The sequence below is a fragment of the Pocillopora verrucosa genome, chromosome 1 (assembly GCF_036669915.1).
Source record: "Pocillopora verrucosa isolate sample1 chromosome 1, ASM3666991v2, whole genome shotgun sequence".
In the NCBI taxonomy this organism is placed as follows: Eukaryota; Metazoa; Cnidaria; class Anthozoa; order Scleractinia; family Pocilloporidae; genus Pocillopora; species Pocillopora verrucosa.
In genome coordinates this window covers 34,511,814-34,530,744 of record NC_089312.1, presented here as the reverse complement: position 1 = coordinate 34,530,744, position 18,931 = coordinate 34,511,814, and the positions used below count along the sequence as shown (strand labels likewise).

At 37.9% G+C, this 18,931-nt stretch overlaps 1 protein-coding gene and 1 long non-coding RNA gene across 3 annotated transcripts; one reads left to right on the top strand and one right to left on the bottom strand.

Moving 5' to 3' along the window:
- Nucleotides 1–8: 8 nt before the first annotated feature.
- On the top strand, nt 9–5,926 carry LOC136279460 (uncharacterized). Of its 2 annotated transcripts, XR_010716892.1 has the most exons (4): nt 9–328; nt 763–878; nt 1,916–1,961; nt 5,540–5,926. It is a non-coding gene; the product is annotated as an uncharacterized lncRNA (long non-coding RNA). The 2 variants fall into 2 exon arrangements; XR_010716891.1 differs by lacking the exon at nt 5,540–5,926 and having other exon boundaries at nt 1,916–2,051.
- Nucleotides 1,250–17,280, bottom strand: LOC131784756 (fibroblast growth factor receptor 4). Its single transcript, XM_066163269.1, has 17 exons — nt 17,158–17,280; nt 16,414–16,503; nt 11,938–12,104; nt 11,232–11,561; nt 10,208–10,522; nt 9,293–9,607; nt 8,778–9,074; nt 7,596–7,726; nt 6,460–6,823; nt 6,007–6,114; nt 5,525–5,706; nt 5,155–5,277; nt 4,043–4,113; nt 3,431–3,471; nt 2,913–3,012; nt 2,491–2,590; nt 1,250–2,105 (listed from the first exon to the last, which is right to left on the bottom strand). Exons 3-17 carry the CDS (start codon nt 12,056–12,058, stop codon nt 2,061–2,063), a joined length of 2,643 nt encoding a protein of 880 aa, XP_066019366.1. The 5' UTR covers nt 12,059–12,104; nt 16,414–16,503; nt 17,158–17,280; the 3' UTR covers nt 1,250–2,060.
- Nucleotides 17,281–18,931: the final 1,651 nt, after the last annotated feature.

The window sequence follows — 18,931 nt, the reverse complement described above, 5'->3', positions numbered from 1 at the left end:
TGTTTCTGTGTTGCAGCGTGTTCCAGCGTATTCCGGCCTGTTTCAGCGTGTTCCGGTGTTCCTGATGTTTACAGTTTCATTATTCATTCCATGTCGGTTTTCGAGGCAAACGAAGCAGTTTTCAGGGTTTCATGATGAGCCTTGGAGTCTTCAACCAAAACTTTTTTTGGTCCTGCGCATCAAAATTATTTTAATTTGTAAGCAAATTTTGGCAAGCACTGTGGTGAAGAAAGAATCCTTGTCAACGCCTCCATAAAGAAACCTCAGCGACCTACAAAGTAATCTTGTGCGGAGTCTCAAAAAGTGCTTTGATAAACGAATAAAGGGGGTAAGTTTCTAACGAAAACGTGGTGCTGCGTCGGTGGGAGAGTATAGCAGGTAATTTAGTGTTAATCCCTCTGACGAAGGGCTAACGCTCGAAACGCCAGCTTCTTACTCTTAACGGTGGCCAATTTACGTTTTCAACTCAGTTGTTAACACTAAATTACCTGCTTTGATAAACGGCATGTACTAAACCAAGTACACAGTACACCGCCTTAACCATTGTTGTTTTTTTTTTAAGTGTATTGCGGTATTCTGGCATATTCTGGAGTTCCGGTGTTACAATCTAACTGGTTTTAGAACGCGCCACGATAAACAGCTTAGTCGATAGTGGTTAGTGCAATATGCACCCGTAACATGGCTGTCCATACTTCAGTAAAGCCCAGCACAGAAGACGGTTTTAAAGATGAGATCTATTCTCGTTTTCAAACTACCTTTCAGGTCAATACCGTGATATTTTCTTATCAAAATGATCTCTATTCCGTCGAAAACGTGGAGAGACACTTGGGCCGGTTATCTAAAGAAGGTCGAAACCAAACCATGGTTTTACACAAGCAGTAAGTCTTAGATATTCTCTACAGGACGATTGATTTAATTAAATGGGTGTCCTTCCACTGTTAGCTTTCGGCCTTCTTGACTCTTTTCACAAAAATAGCTGTGCGCATAAAAGGTTCAGCTAAGTTGAAAATAGTTTCGAACGAGGTTCTATTTAAAAAAAGGCTTAACTTTATCAAAATAACCTGCCCTTTGAGTCCAAAGCTCTTAGTGAGCCTTCGAAACTTGTTAGGAACGCGACTTTTTCACTTGTCAAATTAGCGCGCATTTAACAGGGTCTCTAGCAACGACAATGTGCGGTCAATATACACAACGTCAGTTAAGCAATCAGGGAAAAGGCTCATTAAGTATGTCCGGTTTTTGGGACGATTCCAAAAAAGGTGAAAGAACGAGACGATGTTCACATATTTAAGATTTATTTACTCGTGCGTGGTCTACCAGTCGGTCATAGAAGGAGGTTTTACTTTGCGTTTTTCTTTAAGCCAAACATCCGAAAAATTATTTAATAGAAGGGAGAGAACCTTCCATACAACGAAGGAATACAACATGCCAGTTTATTTTAAGTGAGAGTACCATCCCGGGTTACCTTTTGACCTTAGATGGCAATTACCAAATGGGAATGCAATGGACGGCCACAGACAGATTAATCTTGACAGATAATAAACAGCCTGCAAGCTGTCCTTCATCAATAACGCTGAAGCTCATGGGATTATTCGTCTGCTGGAAAGTCTGAGGTCTCAAGCAAAGCGAACCGATGAAAAATCTGCGAGGGGTGAGGCAAAAAAAAAAAAAAGTTTAGATGTCTCCTCAGCTAGCTTTACTCGAGGCCTCAGATTTTCCGCGCGCAAAGAAAAGCTCATGGCGCAGTGCTTACAGGAATTCAAAATCAATGTAAAGCTACTCTAATTACGTAACTCCAATTATTTTAAATCAATTAAGCTTTTTTAGTGAAGCAGGATGCACTGTATATTTTATTTTAATTGCAGTTTGCACTGGCCCATGAACTGAATTCTAAGTTTTGTTTTTTTTTTTTACGTAGCAGGCACACCAGGGACAGAAGCACTTTCTGAAGCTTGGTTATAAAGGTTTCTACATTACTTATTTGAGATATTGCAGTGCATGTACTCGGCATCTTATTATTAATATAATAAGACGAGGCGTTTGCTTTAACATAAAAAACATCATCAAACTTCTTCGTTGCTGTCCTCTGTGATATTTATGTATGTTTTCTGCAAGGAATTAGAGGAATAACGAATAAGCCCTTGACTTTGAAGAAGATTGAATAGGATTGTTAACATTGGTTGAATATGAATTAATATCAAGTTGGGAGTGAAGTCAGGAAAGGGCAAAGATGGAATATAATGGATGGATTCTGGATGGATGAATGGATAGTTAAATGAATAGATGAATGGATGAATAGATGAACGGATGAATGGATGAATAGATGAACGGATGAATGGATGAATGGATGGACGGATAGGGAGGTCGAGCAGATATACTGACTAGCTGAAAAAGGGCACACTTGCTGACAGATATAAGCTCAGATATGTATAATCACGAGAGGTGAAACTACGGGAAGAGATGGATACCTTTTGGTGCAATCATATTAATTACCTTGACTTCTCGCAAAAAACTCTTCAGTTGACTTGCAATCTTAGAAAATTTTGGTCTCATCAAAGGATTTTCTTTCCAGCAAGAACTCATTAGTTCATATCTAAAAATTCAATAAAGCATTATTAAACATCCTGTATTATATGCTAAAAGTGTTATTGCGAATAAGACTTTTATCATATTAATTTACCCCATGAAGCCTATAGAGGAGTGCAAAGAGATGTCTTCTTAATGTTATACCTTATAAACAGGATCATTGACACGTTAATTGTCATTTAGTTTGACATGCAACCAGCTATTCATCTAAAAAAAAATGGGCTGGAACTATGGCTAATCATATTTTTACAGCGTAAGTAGAGGCTCGATTATTTTGAAATCTACATATCAACTATCACTATAAGCTTAATGTAACTTATGATGCTTACAATTCTTCTGAGCATTGGTCAGGACGAGGCATCCGGTATCCGGTAGCAAGTTGACTTACTAAGGCAAACGGTGATGTGATGTTGGGGTATGGCAAACCACCTAGTTGGCAGAAAGGAGACATGATTTACCAATTATAGTTTAAAGAGGGGCTTTTAGGCAAAATGAATGAGTATTTCATCAGTAAATACATGAAAAAAGTAGAGATCTGAAAAGGCTTCATATGGTTCAGTCAATAAATGAAGGTTTAAAAGTTGTGACAAATGATATAAGCAAAGGAAAGAAGAGTGTAGCAAGGACTCGTTCCCTATCTGGACACCATGCGGCCCTCTGGTCTTGTCCAAGTTTGTCTAGCAGTTTCAAGGTTTAAAGGACAACTGTATCCGCAAGTACCTTCGTATTAAAAACAAGCTAAAGATAAGGAGCCTTGCTGACACTGATAGGAAGCTCATGACGAAAACATGATTAGTAGTAGTTAGGGTATCCCTTTAAGTCGTACGTATCGTCAGACTACACTTACCATAAGTGGCGATTTCCCATAAGACAATACCAAATGACCACCTGCAGATATACATCAAGGCCTTAATAACTTCAAAGAATAAGAAAGGATTGTAACTGAGGTTCAAATTCATCTTTCCAAAGCTTAAGAGTTCGCTTTAATATTCTTGTCAGGTGGATCGCGCGCAGCCGAGCATTTGGTAGTCTTTTTCAATGTATCGATTGTTTTTGTTTGTGTTGTTTTTGCCGTTTTCTATTTTCCATATGGAGTCGTTTTTAAACAACTAATAGGTGTTGTAGATGCTTGATTGGAAAGAAAGGGTGTTTAGGTCATTTATGTGCCAAGGATGCGTCCTTAAATGAAATTAAGCACAATCATGGGTACAGATACATGCAGATGAACAAACAACGCAGAACTGAACTTGAATGAAACACAACTAAGTTGTCAGAGGTCTTCTGGAATAAGTAGAATTCTAAACTAGCTTTTCAAAAAAAAGCAAATAATACACTGTTTAACTTCATAGTAATGCTTTCACTCTAGCACAGCGGCAGACAGATGACTTTATTGCATATCATTTGTATCAACCGATACGAGATAAATTTATTACATTATTACCGAAAGAATGGAACTCACACGTCACTCGCGGATGTAAAATTTAGATCCCGTAGAGATTCTAACGACGACCATCTCCACGGAAAATTGCCCTGTTTAAAAGAAAGGCTCGTGTGAACGACTATTTGTGAAACGGCGATGCCTCTCGAAAATAGTTGAAGAATGACCCACAAATCCATCCCAAAGAGGCTTTCAGTAAGAGAAAGAGCGTTATTTACTTGTGTATTTAAACTTATGATCATGATTACGCAACTAAATAATAAGATTTTCTTCTAGATTGTTATGATGATGATGATGATGTTTATTTTTGTTGTTATCATTGCTATTGTTGACTTGCAATAAAATCCAGGAAAACAACTTTTGTATTGGCCATTATCGTTACTTTTATTATAACAATCATTATCATCATCAGCAATAATACCATTATTATCATCATTATCATTACCAGTATTAGTATCAGAGTTATTACCGATATCAGTTTTAGTGTTAGTAGTAATATTTTTATTATCATTTGATCATTATCATAATTGTTATCATTATCATTATCATTTTTAACATCAAAGTCGCGAATCCATTGCATGATTGAGTATACACGTCACAGGATACCCAGCTCATTGAAAACAACAAAATAGCTTTGGAATGCTTCCCAGCCGCCCTTAAGATGCAAAGGGACTTTGAAAAGGTCATAGACAGGCCTACACAGACTCCCCTGTGTGGTTTTACGTTTGCGACGCAAAAGCCGTTAATTAAAGCTTCGCTCTGACGAGTATGTCTTTGAGCGATTTACCTCTTTTGTATGATATAATCGGAGGCGTTTTGTAAATTGTTTTCAGCAGTGGCTGATTTTGGATGAGGTTCCATTCTTGCATCAGTATTTGTTTTAAATTTTTTAACCCCTGGGTGGTATGCTGTCACAAAAGGCAATATATTGCCTTTAGTTTTTTTGGTTTGTTTGTTAAGTGTCGACTGCCTTGCGGCAAACGAGGGGGGAAGTTTATTAATAAAGATCTACGGCTAGAGGGAATGGATTTGACATGTTCGCTAATGTTATGGAAGAACATAAGCGTCAATACATTAGCGTTTGTTCGTTTGCGTTCTTCTAGTCTCCGATATTGATTGCAAAGCACACTTACGCTTGAGGTTATGGTGTATATACCAGCTTCGGATATGTCCTTGGCCAATCCAAAGTCTCCAACTTTAGCCACCAGATTGGCATCGACTAAAATATTCCGCGCTGCTAGATCGCGATGAACGAACTGTGCGAGAAGACACGTACATTAATTGTATATTAGACGACATGACTGGCTTCTACCAAAATGCTACATAAGGATGTTGAACTCGTGTAGCTTCCTGCTCGGATTTCCTCACAAAGTCGTTTTTCCTCGAAATGGTTATATAGAAATAGAATACCTTCGATGTTTTTATAGTGCCCGCGTTTATTCATTTCTTTATTTTTCTTTATTTGTTATTTTCACATTTCTACACACAGCTAGTCGGTCTTACCTTTCTCTCTTCTAGATGTTGCATTCCCTTGGCGATCTGAAATGCAATTGTAACCAGTTGCCGATCATTCAGCTTACAGCAGACGTTATGATATTTGTTCCATTCCATTGGCGTATTCTTGGCCTTCAAGAGATTTTCCAGGCTGTCACCATGAATCAATTCAGTGACAACAAGAATATTTCCTGGAGAGAGTACAGCAAACGATTAAAAGTTGATACAGATAGACTTGGTTGGTGAGCAAGTTGGATCCAAAGGACCAAGAATAAAGTATTCGAAATGATTTGTCTAGCATTTTGCCTTAACGGAATGGTTTCTGATCAAGGAAAAACAAATTTTTGACCAGTGTTTAGTGGAGTAGTTTCCTTAAATAATAAGATTACTTCTGTTTTAACTGATCTTCAAACGGCTTTAGCCTAACCCGGTAAATTGCAAACTCTACATGCCTATCACTAAGGAAGTTGCTTTGTCGAGGACTGACTTACCTCCCTCTATCCGTGTGCCAACTAAAGTAACAATATTTGGGTGTTTTCCAGCATGCTTTAAAGTCCTTATCTCATTGAGCAGGGCTTTTTTTGCAATGGCATTAGGGCCTACAATTACGTAGAGAAAAGACAGAGGATCTTTTAAAATACTTGATTTCACGCAGTTAGCTCGTTGTATGTGTCTATGGTAACAAGATAATGACGTGGAAAATGTGTCTTGGTTAAGGCTGCAGAAAGTGCTCAGAAGAAACAGAAGTAAAATCCAAAGAAGGTTATGAAAAGTTAAGCCACTAAATTAGATGTCAAGGGCAGCTGTTTAGATCTTGTTAGGCTGCAACCACATGAAGTGGTGAGTGAGCACATAGAGAAACATATTGAGATATACCACTGCATCAAGGAACTAACGAGTTGACATTTTATAGGTGGGAGTATCTGTTAATCCATTTTTTGTACCTTTCATCTTCTTCACCGCTACATCAGTGACATTTCCGTCTTTTCCATATCGACCTTTGTAGACGATCCCAAATTCACCTTCACCGAGTACTTCGTCCAACACTTCAAGATTTTCCATGTTGTCAAAACCTTCCTCGGTTTCACGAGAGATCTCTCTCCCATCCCCTTGTTTGTCGACACATAAGTCAACGCCTCCACAAGCGATGACATTATCACCACCTGCAGTCTTCTCACCCCAATCTGATCTCTCCTCGCCTCTCTCGTTCATGTCTTGCATCAAATCAGGCTGCCTGCTTCCGTCTGGAGGCTCTCTGTCGCCTAATCCACCTTCGACTGTATACAACAGGGGCATTTGCACCTTAGCCTGTACAAGAAGCGTATTCAGTTTTAATCATCGTCATACTTTGTTTGAGTTTCCTTCATGATGCGGCATTTGAGTGAGTTGAACTGAAACCTCTCGTACCCTGAATCATCAACCTTGTTGCTATTTGATTAGCGCTTGTTTGAAAGGGAAGCATAAATTTCCCGCTAAAGCCTTACGTTATCTTCTTTTATCACGATAATCATTTGAAGGTATCTAGGCAGGAAAATATAGCTTTCTACTTTGATTGTATTGCTTCATTAGTCCCAAAAATTGAGCCGCACAAGCTAAGCCTTACATTAAATTCAAATAGAAGCATACTGCTACAGAAGATATTTATTGATCCAAAGTGGAGAAAAGAAGAATTTGGGAGAGTAGAATTAGAGACAGAAATGGGTTTTTTCCGTAGCCTCGACATTGTGTGCGTTTGACCAAACAAAACCATAAACTTTTTATTTAAGAAGGAAATGGACACATTCAAAAGTCAAATGACTAAATTATTCCTTACACAACTTCGCTTATGCCGGACGGTCCAATGGGTGACACTAACGCTCTATGTTATTTTAGGGCGAGATGCGACGAGAATCAAGAGACGCTTCGCATAGTCTAAGAAAACCCTTTTCCCTTTCAAGATAGAGCAGAAAGATCAATTGCACTTTGTGAGAATGTGATAACGACCGCAGATCCATATTCCCGAGGTGCAAAAACGTAGCTGACCCTAGTTCCAACAGAAATCATATGACCACCAGTATTAACGAAGTCGCCTATTATTTACCTGTTCACCACCATTTCTAAGCCGATGCCACACAAGCACAGTGATTAAACAAATAAAAGCAGCTACCGAAGCACATAATACAGCAATTGTTGTCATCTGAGAAGTTGAGGCTTCTTCTTCATTTTTGCGATCTGATGGAAGATAATCATTCTGATAATCTGATAATCATTCTGATAATTAACACAGGGATTGAATTTTATAAATAAGTGTCGGCACGAAATAAAATTGCTGCGATACATGATTTTTTTTCCAGAATCCCTTTTTAGATGGAAGTTAGAGCAAGTAAAAATTGTTCTAAAAGTTCAATAGGTGTCAAATCTATAACATTCTAATGCAATTTGAACTTCGGAAGCTCTACCGAGCAAGGCCTTAGTTGAACGGCATAGTCTATCACTGAATAACATTATCTTTCAATGATGATAATCATGATAATGATAATAATGACTAGAAATAAAAGCATGAAGAGGAAGAGGATGAAGGAGAATAGAAAATAACATTAAAGAAGGAAAGGAATTTTCAATCCCAGCATTCGTGATTTTGGTCCTTATTTTTCTATTTCCTTCTATATAGACATAAGTTAAAGAATTAAAGAGGACGCATCGATTCTTCTGTAACTCTGAGTTTCGCGCCTAAGCGCTCGTCAGACAGAACTTTCGAGCGCTTAGGCGCGAAACTCAGAGTCACAGAAGAATCAATGCGTCCTCTTTAATTCTTTAACTAATGTATACTTAGCTCTGCTACCGCAGCATTGAGCACTTTATGCCAAGGTAGACTCTACCCCCACATTTTCCATCTATATATATATATATATATATATATATATATATATATATATAAGTGAAAAAATCAAAGAGGACGCATCGATTCTCGCGTACTCTGAGTTTCGCGCAGAAGCGCTCGTCAGAGAGAACTTTCTGTCTGACGAGCGCTTATGCGCGAAACTCAGAGTAACAGAAAATCGATGCGTCCTCTTTGATTCTTTCACTTATATATATCCAGCTCTGCTACCACAGCATTGAGCACTTCATACCAAGGTAGACTCTACTCCACATTTATATATGTATATATATATATATATATATATATATATATATATATATATATATATCACGAAACAGGCTTGTCGGGATAACGCATAATTGTGTTTTTCCCTAACTAAATTCATATATATATATATCTAACCTCTCTTCAATACAGCTACTTCTGATTGACTTTTTCCAATGCTATTATTTGCAATGCAGCGATATTTTCCATAATCTTCCATCTCTACCCCTGTAATCAACAGCTGGCTGCGAATAGTTCGGTTGTTTTGAATAACTTTTGCTCTGGTGTTAGATTGTACAGCATGTGAGGCATCGTCCTTCATCCAATGGATGCTTGGCCTTGGAAGACCATTAGCAGTGCAGGTGAAAATGGCATCGGAACCGATGGAGACACTTTGGTTCTTTGGACCCTTAACAATCTCAGGTATTTGGCCATCTGAAAAATAACGTTGAAGCTTTTGAGTGAATGCATCTGACTCTGTAAGCTGTTTTATTTACGGGCGTTCTTTGTGATGTCGGTGCCAGCTTGTTTGGCATCCGAAATAACTTATTTGAAGAATACTTAATGTTAAGGAAATTATTTTTAACAAGAAGTCAGACAAAGTGCAGGAACCAGCTGAAATCAATTCACCATTGCGTATGTACATGTCTCACCTGAACCTTTCTGTGTTAAGAACCCTGGCAATGACAAATTTTTTCCAACGACGCTTTCTGCCTTACATTGATATTTTCCAAAATCTTCCATCTTCACTCCAATAATTAACAGCAGCTGGCTTTGAATGCTTTTATCGTCCATAGGACTGTTAATGAATTTTACCCTCAGGTTGGATTGTAAGGCAGATGAATCATTGTTCTTGATCCATGATATGGTTGGTTTAGGAAAACCTGAGGCGGTGCAATTGAAAGTTACATTGGCCCCTATATCAGCACTTTGGTTCCGAGGAACTCCTATTAACTTAAGCGCAACACCTGAGAAAAAAGTACAATGCAATAAATATCCCCTGTTATCACTAAGATAATCTGGTTTTGCATTTTTTTGTATTTACAATACAGGAATATCAGTTGCATCTAGACTTTGCTTATCACCCCTTTATGGTCATACTCTTGTGTTCAGAGAGAACCATTTTAAGCCAAAGTGTCCCTTACCGGAGTAGGTGCGTCCGCATTTATTTTTCCATTTATTACTATAAGTTTATTTTTTTCTTATCACAAAGCGTCATAAAATGCATAATTAGCTTATTTTTGGTCTACAGATCTACAATCGCATCTTTTGGCTGAGAATCAGTTGCTCATATCAAGAAGTAAAATATGCATGAGTACCGTGAATGCTCCTTTTTAAATTATTGGTCCTCCGAAAATTAACATTGAAGCTTTTATCTGAATGCAACTGACGCTGTAAGCTGTTTTATTTACGGGCGTTCTTTGTGATGTCGGTGCCAGCTTGTTTGGCATCTGAAATAACTTATTTGAAGAATGCTTAATGTTAAGGAAATTATTTTTAACAAGTAGTCAGACAAAGTGTAGGAATCCGCTGAAATAAATTCACCACTGCGCATGTGCATGTCTCACCTGAACCTTTCCGTGTTAAGAACCCTGGCAATGACAAATTTTTTCCAACGACGCTTTCTGCCTTACATTGATATTTTCCAAAATCTTCCATCTTCACTCCAATAATTAACAGCAGCTGGCTTTGAATGCTTTTATCGTCCATAGTACTGTTAATGAATTTTACCCTCAGGTTGGACTGTAAGGCAGATGAATTATTGTTCTTGATCCATGATATGGTTGGTTTAGGGAAACCTGAGGCGGTGCAGTTGAAAGTTACATTGGCCCCTATATCAGCACTTTGGTTCCGAGGAACTCCTATTAACTTAAGCGCAGCACCTGAGAAAAAAGTACATTGCAATAAATATTCCCTGTTATCACTGAGATAATCTGGTTTTGCATATTCCTGTATTTACAATACAGGAATATCAGTTGCATCTAGACTTTATCTAGACTTTGCTGACCACCCCTTTATGGTCATATTCTTGTGTTCGGAGAGAACATTTTAAGGCATAGTGTCCCTTACCGGAGTAGGTACGTCTGCATTTTTTTCCCTTTTATTACTATAAGTTTATTTTTTTTCTTATCACAAAGCATCACTGATAAAATGCATTCATTAGTTTATTTATGGTTTACAGATCTAGAATCGCATCGGTGAGAATCACCTGCTCATATCATGTAGTAAAATGTGCATGAGAGCAGTGAATGCTCCTGTTTAAATTTTTCGTTTTGCAGTAAACCCACTTTTTGTCACTTATTACAAAAGCAGTTAAGTTATTCGTTTTCTACTTGTAGAATTTCTTTTTTGATTGTCGCTTTTCGTGCCCTGTTAGCCAACCGCCGAAAAAATGAACTCTGCGGAACTTTCCTTCACCGATAAGCTATACCTACTATGTTTTGGACTTGCTTATCTGCCCACCTCAAAGGTTTTTTTTAGATTCTAATTATTTCAATCGCAACAAAACTGAATGCACGGCACCCACCTTTACATAACAGAACGTAGTATGTCTACCTTCCATTAGGGGCATGCTAAGCCTGATTTGCTTACCTTGGATCCTTATATTAAATGATTTCCTTGTGCAGTGCTTTGCGTAATCATTGCCTGATTGGCAAGTGTAGTTGCCAAATTTGTCAACTGTCAGATTTTTAAGCACTAATTGGCAGCGGTATTCTTTTTTACGCGTTTTTTTATCAGGTTGCTGGCACTGAGCTTCAACTTCATTACTCTGTGGACCGTACCACCGGATGTACTTGACCCATCTACTTATTTGTGAATTATCTTCCGCTCTTGGCTCCGCTTTGCAAGTCAGGATTATGGAGGCACCAATGGGGAAACTGTTGTTATCTGGACTTGAAGATATGGTGACCAGGGGTTTCTCTGCGAGGGCGATAAAATTAAACCGATTATCCCTATTTATATATACAGCCGTTCTGAAAAATGTTGCATTGCGAGGAGATATATGAAATATAAACAAATTTTCTTTTTCCGTTACAAAGGTTATGGAAAAAACAAAGGGACTACGCTTTATCTCGACAAGCCTGTTTCGTGATTAGATCACTCTTCAGGGGATTTAATGTATAAACACCTAAATAGATAGTTAGATAAAATAGATAGATTTCTACATACATACACACATTCATACATAAATAACTACACGAATACATAAATATGTACATAAATACATACAAGAAATATCTACTCATATTTACATGGTCTTTAACCAGAACGTTTAAAAGTACTTAAAATTACTTACCTTTAATATTGGAATTGCATGTTTCGCCTCTGACGAATGGAAGTTTCCATAAAGCGCCGGTAAGAGTTAACAGTACTAAACACGTTGACGCTTCTCGAAGCCAAAAGTTATTCATCATCATGAAACGCTGACAATTTGGTAGTTTGATGTTTCAAGTGACCTGCAGGCTGGATTATTTTAAACTGAAAATAAGTATGACCTAAATTCATGCGCTCCAGTAGTTAAGAAGGAGAAGAAAAAAAGAATAATATAAGTTAACAATTTTGCTTTTTTTACACAAAACTATAGCCCAAAGGTAATATCGGAACGTCTTCCTCCCAAAAATCATTTCCTTACGTTATTTTTATCGGTTCGTTTCAGCAGCTTTTTATCTCAAAACAAGATCTGCGTCTTTTCATAACCCAGCAATTCATTTGCAGGGACCTTCAATTCGCGGGTACAATCGTCAACAGTGACAAACAAAATCCAAGCTGAAAACTTGAGTTCAATTCAGCTAATCTTGAAGGTGTTACGTTGTAACATGCATCGTGCACTTAAGTTAATTGTCCATGTTGATAATGACCTTCCGCACTAAGTTAAAAAGAAATTCCAACAGAACGTATCATAAGAATACAGAATTATTCGGCTTGTGAGGAACTTTGTGCCATGCGGGTTGATCAGGGTGAATCATAAGCGGCCCAAGCTCCAGCTGTGACATGATCATCTTGCGCAATAACAGTCATGGCGGAATTATAAGAGTTTGTATGGGCATATTTACGACCGCCCTCAGGAATAAACAAAATACGTCAAATTCTCAAAAAAAAAATACCTCACCTTACTTCCGCAGTGTATCATTTGTTATCTGACCGCTTACTTTGATGAAAAGAGCCCATTTTAGCGAGTTGTTCATTTCGAGGTTTTCAACGGTCATAAGAAAAGCCCAAGGCTGAACACTCCATTTCCGAACGCCTGAGCCGAGAAGCGAAAAATCCAAGCTCAAAATGACCGGGCGATCACAAATCCAACGCAGAATCCAAGCAAATATACTTTAGTTTCATTTCAATTCACTAAAAACTCAATCTTCCCCGCGCAACCGACACTAAGCCGCAGTTTGCTTCAAAAATTTCCAGTTTAGAGGTTTCTAACAGGCCGCGGCCACATCAACCTTGACACACGACCGTTGAAAACCAGCTTGGCAACCCTACCTCCTTTTCAAACTGAGCCTCGCCGGGGACCATACCGTCAGTTATCGTCAATAAATTGTTTTGATACCACGGGTCCCCTCAAAAGAAATCGATCAAGAGGCTATTGATTCGATCGACCAGTCGAATTCGCCTCCGGAAATGTTTAGAAATCTGTGATTATTTTCGGAGTCAGAGGAAAACCTTGGAAGGATTTATTCCAGTATTCAATTTAGTTCTATCTGGACATACTTAGTTTAATTTTGCCAACAAGACAACCGTTATTTCGTTTCGTCCGCATGGATATCCAGCAACAATACTTACCACGATTTCCATTGAAGATACGAGTTCGAATGGATTACGTCCTTGCTGCAACCGTGGAATAGACCTTTTTTTACCGACGACATTTCTTCCTTTTGAAATTGAAAGGAAATTATCGAGATTTACGAGATCAGCTGTGCGGTTTGCAACTATGCCTGTAAATTATTTTGAATTTGTAAACATTTCCGGAGGCGAATTCGATTGGCCGATCGAATCAATAGCCTCTTGATCGATTTTTGAGGGGACCCGTGGTTTTAAAACAATTTATTGACGATAACTGACGGTATGGTCCCCGGTAGGGTTACCAAGCTGGTTTTCAACGGTCGTGTGTCAAGGTTGATGTGGCCGCGGCCTGTTAGAAACCTCTAAACTGGAAATTTTTGAAGCAAACTGCGGCTTAATTTCGGTTGCGCGGGGAAGATTGAGTTTTTAGTGAATTGAAATGAAACTGCAGTATATTTGCTTGGATTCTGCGTTGGCTTTGTGGTCGCCCGGTCATTCTGAGCTTGGATTTTTCGCTTCTCGGATCAGGCGCTCGGAAATGGAGTATTCAGCCTTGGGCTTTTCTTATGAACGTTGAAAACGTCGAAATGGACAACTCGCTAAAATGCGTCCTTTTCATCAAAGTAAGCGGTCAGATAACAAGCGTTACGCTGTAGAAGTAAGGTGAGGTGTTTTTTTTGAGAATTTGACGTATTATTTTATTCCTTAGGGCGGCCGTAAATATTCCCATACAAACTCTTATAATTCCGCCATGACTGTTATTGCGCAAGATGATCATCTCACAGCTGGAGCTTGGGCCGCCTGTGGGTGAATCTGCTTTTAGGGTAGAAAGACCGCTATAAATTTGAATAAGGTAAGTGGCCTGCGGAAGGACACGATATACCCTCCCGATGATGAAATTTCTTCAAGTTTTATCATTTGCAGGTCCAGCACAGGCGTTCCAAGCTCACTTTTCGTGAAAAAGCAAACGATTAATTTATGAAAGCGTCGTGCGTTGTGTGACTCGGTGTTAAGTTAGGAGAGGAACCGTTGAGAATTTGAACACGTTGTAAGGAATAGTACGGGGAACGGAATATGGTCGATTTACATCGACAAATATTTCGAAATTTGAACATTTTACACGTCAGATTACAACAGGAATAGCGGCTATGGCAAAACAAGCATAAAACGGCAGACAGCGCCGGAAACCACAACGAACACACAAGATGTAAGTTCTAATGATTTTACAAGCGTAAAATGATTAGATTTTATACGTTAATGTTGACGTTTCCTGATACATAATTCGGTTATTTTGATAGCTTTTGCACAAAAACCGAAGTCGCCAAATCTTGAGGTCTATACAAGTACCGCTAGACTCAATTTATGCGAGTGGATGATCTTATTTGATCTGACTAGCGGAGACTCCTTTTAGAGAAAAACGTCTGTTGCGTTTGTCAAAACGTCATTCATTATCAGGGACAACAGTTTGATCCGAGCTTCCCAGCTTCTGCTTTCCGGTATAAATCAAATTTTTCTGGCAAGTTTTCAATTTCAGATAAACGCAGGAATGATTTAATCGTGACATAATTCACCCGAAACTTCGATCTAAATGTTATTCATCATGCAAATTTCGAAATCTTCTAAGATCAAAGAGTGACGACATGTATTTGTCACCTGCTTTCTCTGACATCTTAAGGAAATTTATGCAGCATTTAAGGCAGCTCGTGATGATTCAGCGCTCTTATATAAATTGGAGGGGAATACATTCTGAACCCATATAATACAATTAGCTCACATTGTACTGGAGATTTACGAAAGGAACGTCACTTTTTTTAAGGCTAAGAGCAAACGAAGGCCGCAAGGAAGTCTGTTAAGCGCGAGAACATACAGTCATTGAAACTTTAAGGATTACACTTAATTTTAAAAAAATTCAGATTAAAAGAACGTAATAAAATAGCCTGTCCAAACTGTACTAGGATTCACTGCCAGTTTTTCCACTCCATCTGAGTTTCGTTTTTAAAATGGAATATTATGACGACTGTGGTAAATTTCACATTGGTATTAGTTTGTTATTCGTAGAGGCCAAAAGTTGACCTCTCCAATTTTTTCTCCATCATACGGATGCATACGTTTGGCCACCGTAGTAATGAAAATATGGTGGAAGTTGAAATAATAATTTTTTTCATATTGAAGGAATAATGTCCGAAACGTTAATCGTTAGCGAGGTAAGGCATTTGTCTCTTGGAAATAAGCCATAAGCTTATCACAATTTCCATTTTAAAAATACATTTTTCATTTTTCAGCATGAGAATGCTGGGGACAAAATTGAAATTTCGAATTTAGTGGGTAAACACGATACACTCCAGACGACTTATTTGAAATGACTGATGCGCGACAGTGACAAATTGTCATGAAAAAATAAAACCATGTCACGTTCATAGTCAGTCGTTAGACTAGAGAATGATTCATCTCAGGCAAATGATGAATACTATGCTAATGATAATCTTTTGGAGAAAAAAGCAGACGCAGTTTATTTAAGATTGCAATACAGCGGGTAAATTACCCTTTACTGAGATTGATCTTGCTGTGTACGACTGGAGAAACTTCACCTCAAAACTAGAGTCGTTTAACTTAGGACTTAAAATTTGAATTAAAGTGTTTTGCCGTATGATGACTCGTAATAAAGGTTCATTTACATGGACTGATTCAAATGTTTGCCGTATTTGAGACTGATCATGGTAAATTATGGTAACGATTACGAATAAATGCTAGAGAGCATTTAAGACTTCTGTATGTAATGTCCTAGAAAAACAATGCGACCAGTACTCATCCACTAGAATTTCACGGAATACGATCTCACTAGTAGTCTCAAAACATCGGTTCAATTCTGCATCTTTAAAAGTCGTAACTCGTATTATATTAAACAATTTTGTTTAATCTTTTTTTTTTTCAAAGAAGATGAAAAAAAGTAGTAATTTAACAACTCTTTTGTTCATAAACTTCATAAACTTACCTTTGGGTAGCTGTTGACTCGTTTACATACCACGTATTAGAAGGCAGTTAAACTAATGATAGCGGCTCCACAAGGGAACTGTGCGTGCATCTGTGAGTTAAAAATAAACATGATCATATGAAGCGACATTTTTATTGGTAATAAAATACAACTCAGCAGATGTCACATGAGGAAAATGAAGGTTAGAGCGACTATTTCCATGTGAGTCGCCTAAAGTTTGACAAGATCGAAGATTGTTTGCAAGGCCTGTTTGTCAGCAAACTATAGAATGCTACTGTTATCTTATTTACAAATTGGTATCTAGTGGATAAGAGTAAAAAACAGGAAGATGTGCATGCACGCTGACGAGCGATTGGTGCGTGGGAAAGCGCTTTGCGCGTTGGATGATCTCAAACAACAAAGACCAGCAGTGTTTCTTCCAATAAATTATTTCATATTCACATTCATTTTTCCATTGGTTGGTGTTTCTGTATTTCACCGTTTGACAGAGTCCAGAGTCATAAATCGGAAAAAAAAAATAGCGAACAAAAAAACAAAAAACTGCCTCCTTTCCTTTTCTTACATGTCCTAATAAATGTCGGTTTTTGCGATATTGGTTTCTGAAACTTTGACGTGGTCGCTGCTACTAAGCATAGATAAGCATTCTAAGCATATATTCTAAATAAATTATGATTAACTACACTTGTTTAATTAAGGACGTTCTGTTAGCGTTTTTCATCGTCTTACCACGGGAAATATTCATACCTATCTAAGCCTCTGATATCTGTCAACATGTTGAACTTTTCAGCTGTCTAAGTAGCGCTTATTTCATTTGCAGGCAAATAGTGGCAAGTATTTTGGAAAAGAGAGCCACGTCGACAACCTCTCACTCAAACAAAGCTATGTGGTCCTTATCATATTTTCATATTTGTTGTACTCTGTCTGTAAGCCTTTTAAGCACAGGCGTCCCAAGCTCACGCCTTGCGAAAACGCAAAAGATTAATTGATGAAAGCGTCGCGCGTTGTGTGACACGGTGTTTAGTTACGCAAGGAACCGATGAGAATCGTAATGTGTTGTTAGGAATAGAATTGGGAAAAGAAATATGGCCGATTTATAGCTAGATATTTCGAAATATGAATATTATACTCGTGAGATTAAAAAAAAACTCGTGGTTTCCTGCGTTCTCTGCCGTTTTATGCTCGCTTTTGCCACCTTATTCGTTATCCAGTTAAATCGCACCATGGTTAGATCGCTCCTAGTTAGTTTGCTCCAGCCAAAAGTTAGATCGCTCAACTCAAAATTTAGATCGGTCCATCAGGTATCGCCCCGTGTAAGGTAATCCAGGACAGTATTAGATTCTGGATTCCTCGTTGTGGATTCCGGATTCCAGGTGCTGGATTCCGGATTCTACCGCTGCAGATTCCGGATTCCAAAACACAAAAGATTCCAGATTTTAGTTTCTGGTTTGCCCCTAATTTTCACATTTCGTTTTCTAGGAATGACTTCAATGGCGGATTTTGCTATTGAAGGATATGTTTGTGAATGCATGTTTGTCTATTCATATTTCCATAACAACATTTGATAATTATGACACTTGATATTATGACATTTGAAATGTATAACGGCAAATTAAGGGATAAATTTTTATTGTAGGAATAACTGTTGAGACTGTCCGTCTCTTAAGTCCAATGTCCATTAATTCCACATCTTTTAGCAACTCTGAAGAAGCCAGGCCGCATTTCTTTCATACAGGTTCCTTGAGGTTCTTTCAGTGATTTAACAGTAACAAAGAACTAATAGTTCAAATCATTGCTTATCATTTTTAATTTGTAAATAACTGTTGGACTAAAAAGTTTTTCTGGTACAGCATAACATTGTTCCGACTTGGAAAAGATGGCCAATTTTTTTAAATATAAAATTGACTTAGAACTGCCAAGAAAACAGCTCGAAAATATTTCCCTATCATCTCAAATTACTTTTTAAACTTTCCTTTTAAACAAAAACCATGGTATTGAGGCAAAAATCTAAACTGGAATAAAATTTTAATAACACCCCTAGTAAATCGCGGACAGAAAAGCTTGTTTTCCTAGATGTAATTGGCGATGATGTTCGACGAGATTGCGCATTAAACGGTGTTACACCAATTCAACTATGCTTACACCTTTGAAAAATCGCGAAAGATCTTCATTTACACGGTAATAACAGATTCTATTTTCTATACTTCCTTTTTTCTTTGGAAGGTTAGCCAAGTTATATCGCATTACGTCAGCTATGAATCCTTCAGAGCAATGATTCTATAAAGTTTCAGATGGCCCGCCGCTATTTTCTTTTCTGGACCTTAAAATCGGGTAATATCTTATCTTAGTCGCACTGAGATATGATGCTTTATGAAATCTTAAATTTGTTATTCTAAATGCCAAATATCAAAGAAAGCAGTTTACGTTTAAATGCCGAACATTCGACCTATAAATAGACCTCTCCTGGCTCCCATAAATATCCATATATAACTTTGTTCAAAGTTTATCATAATTGGAAACG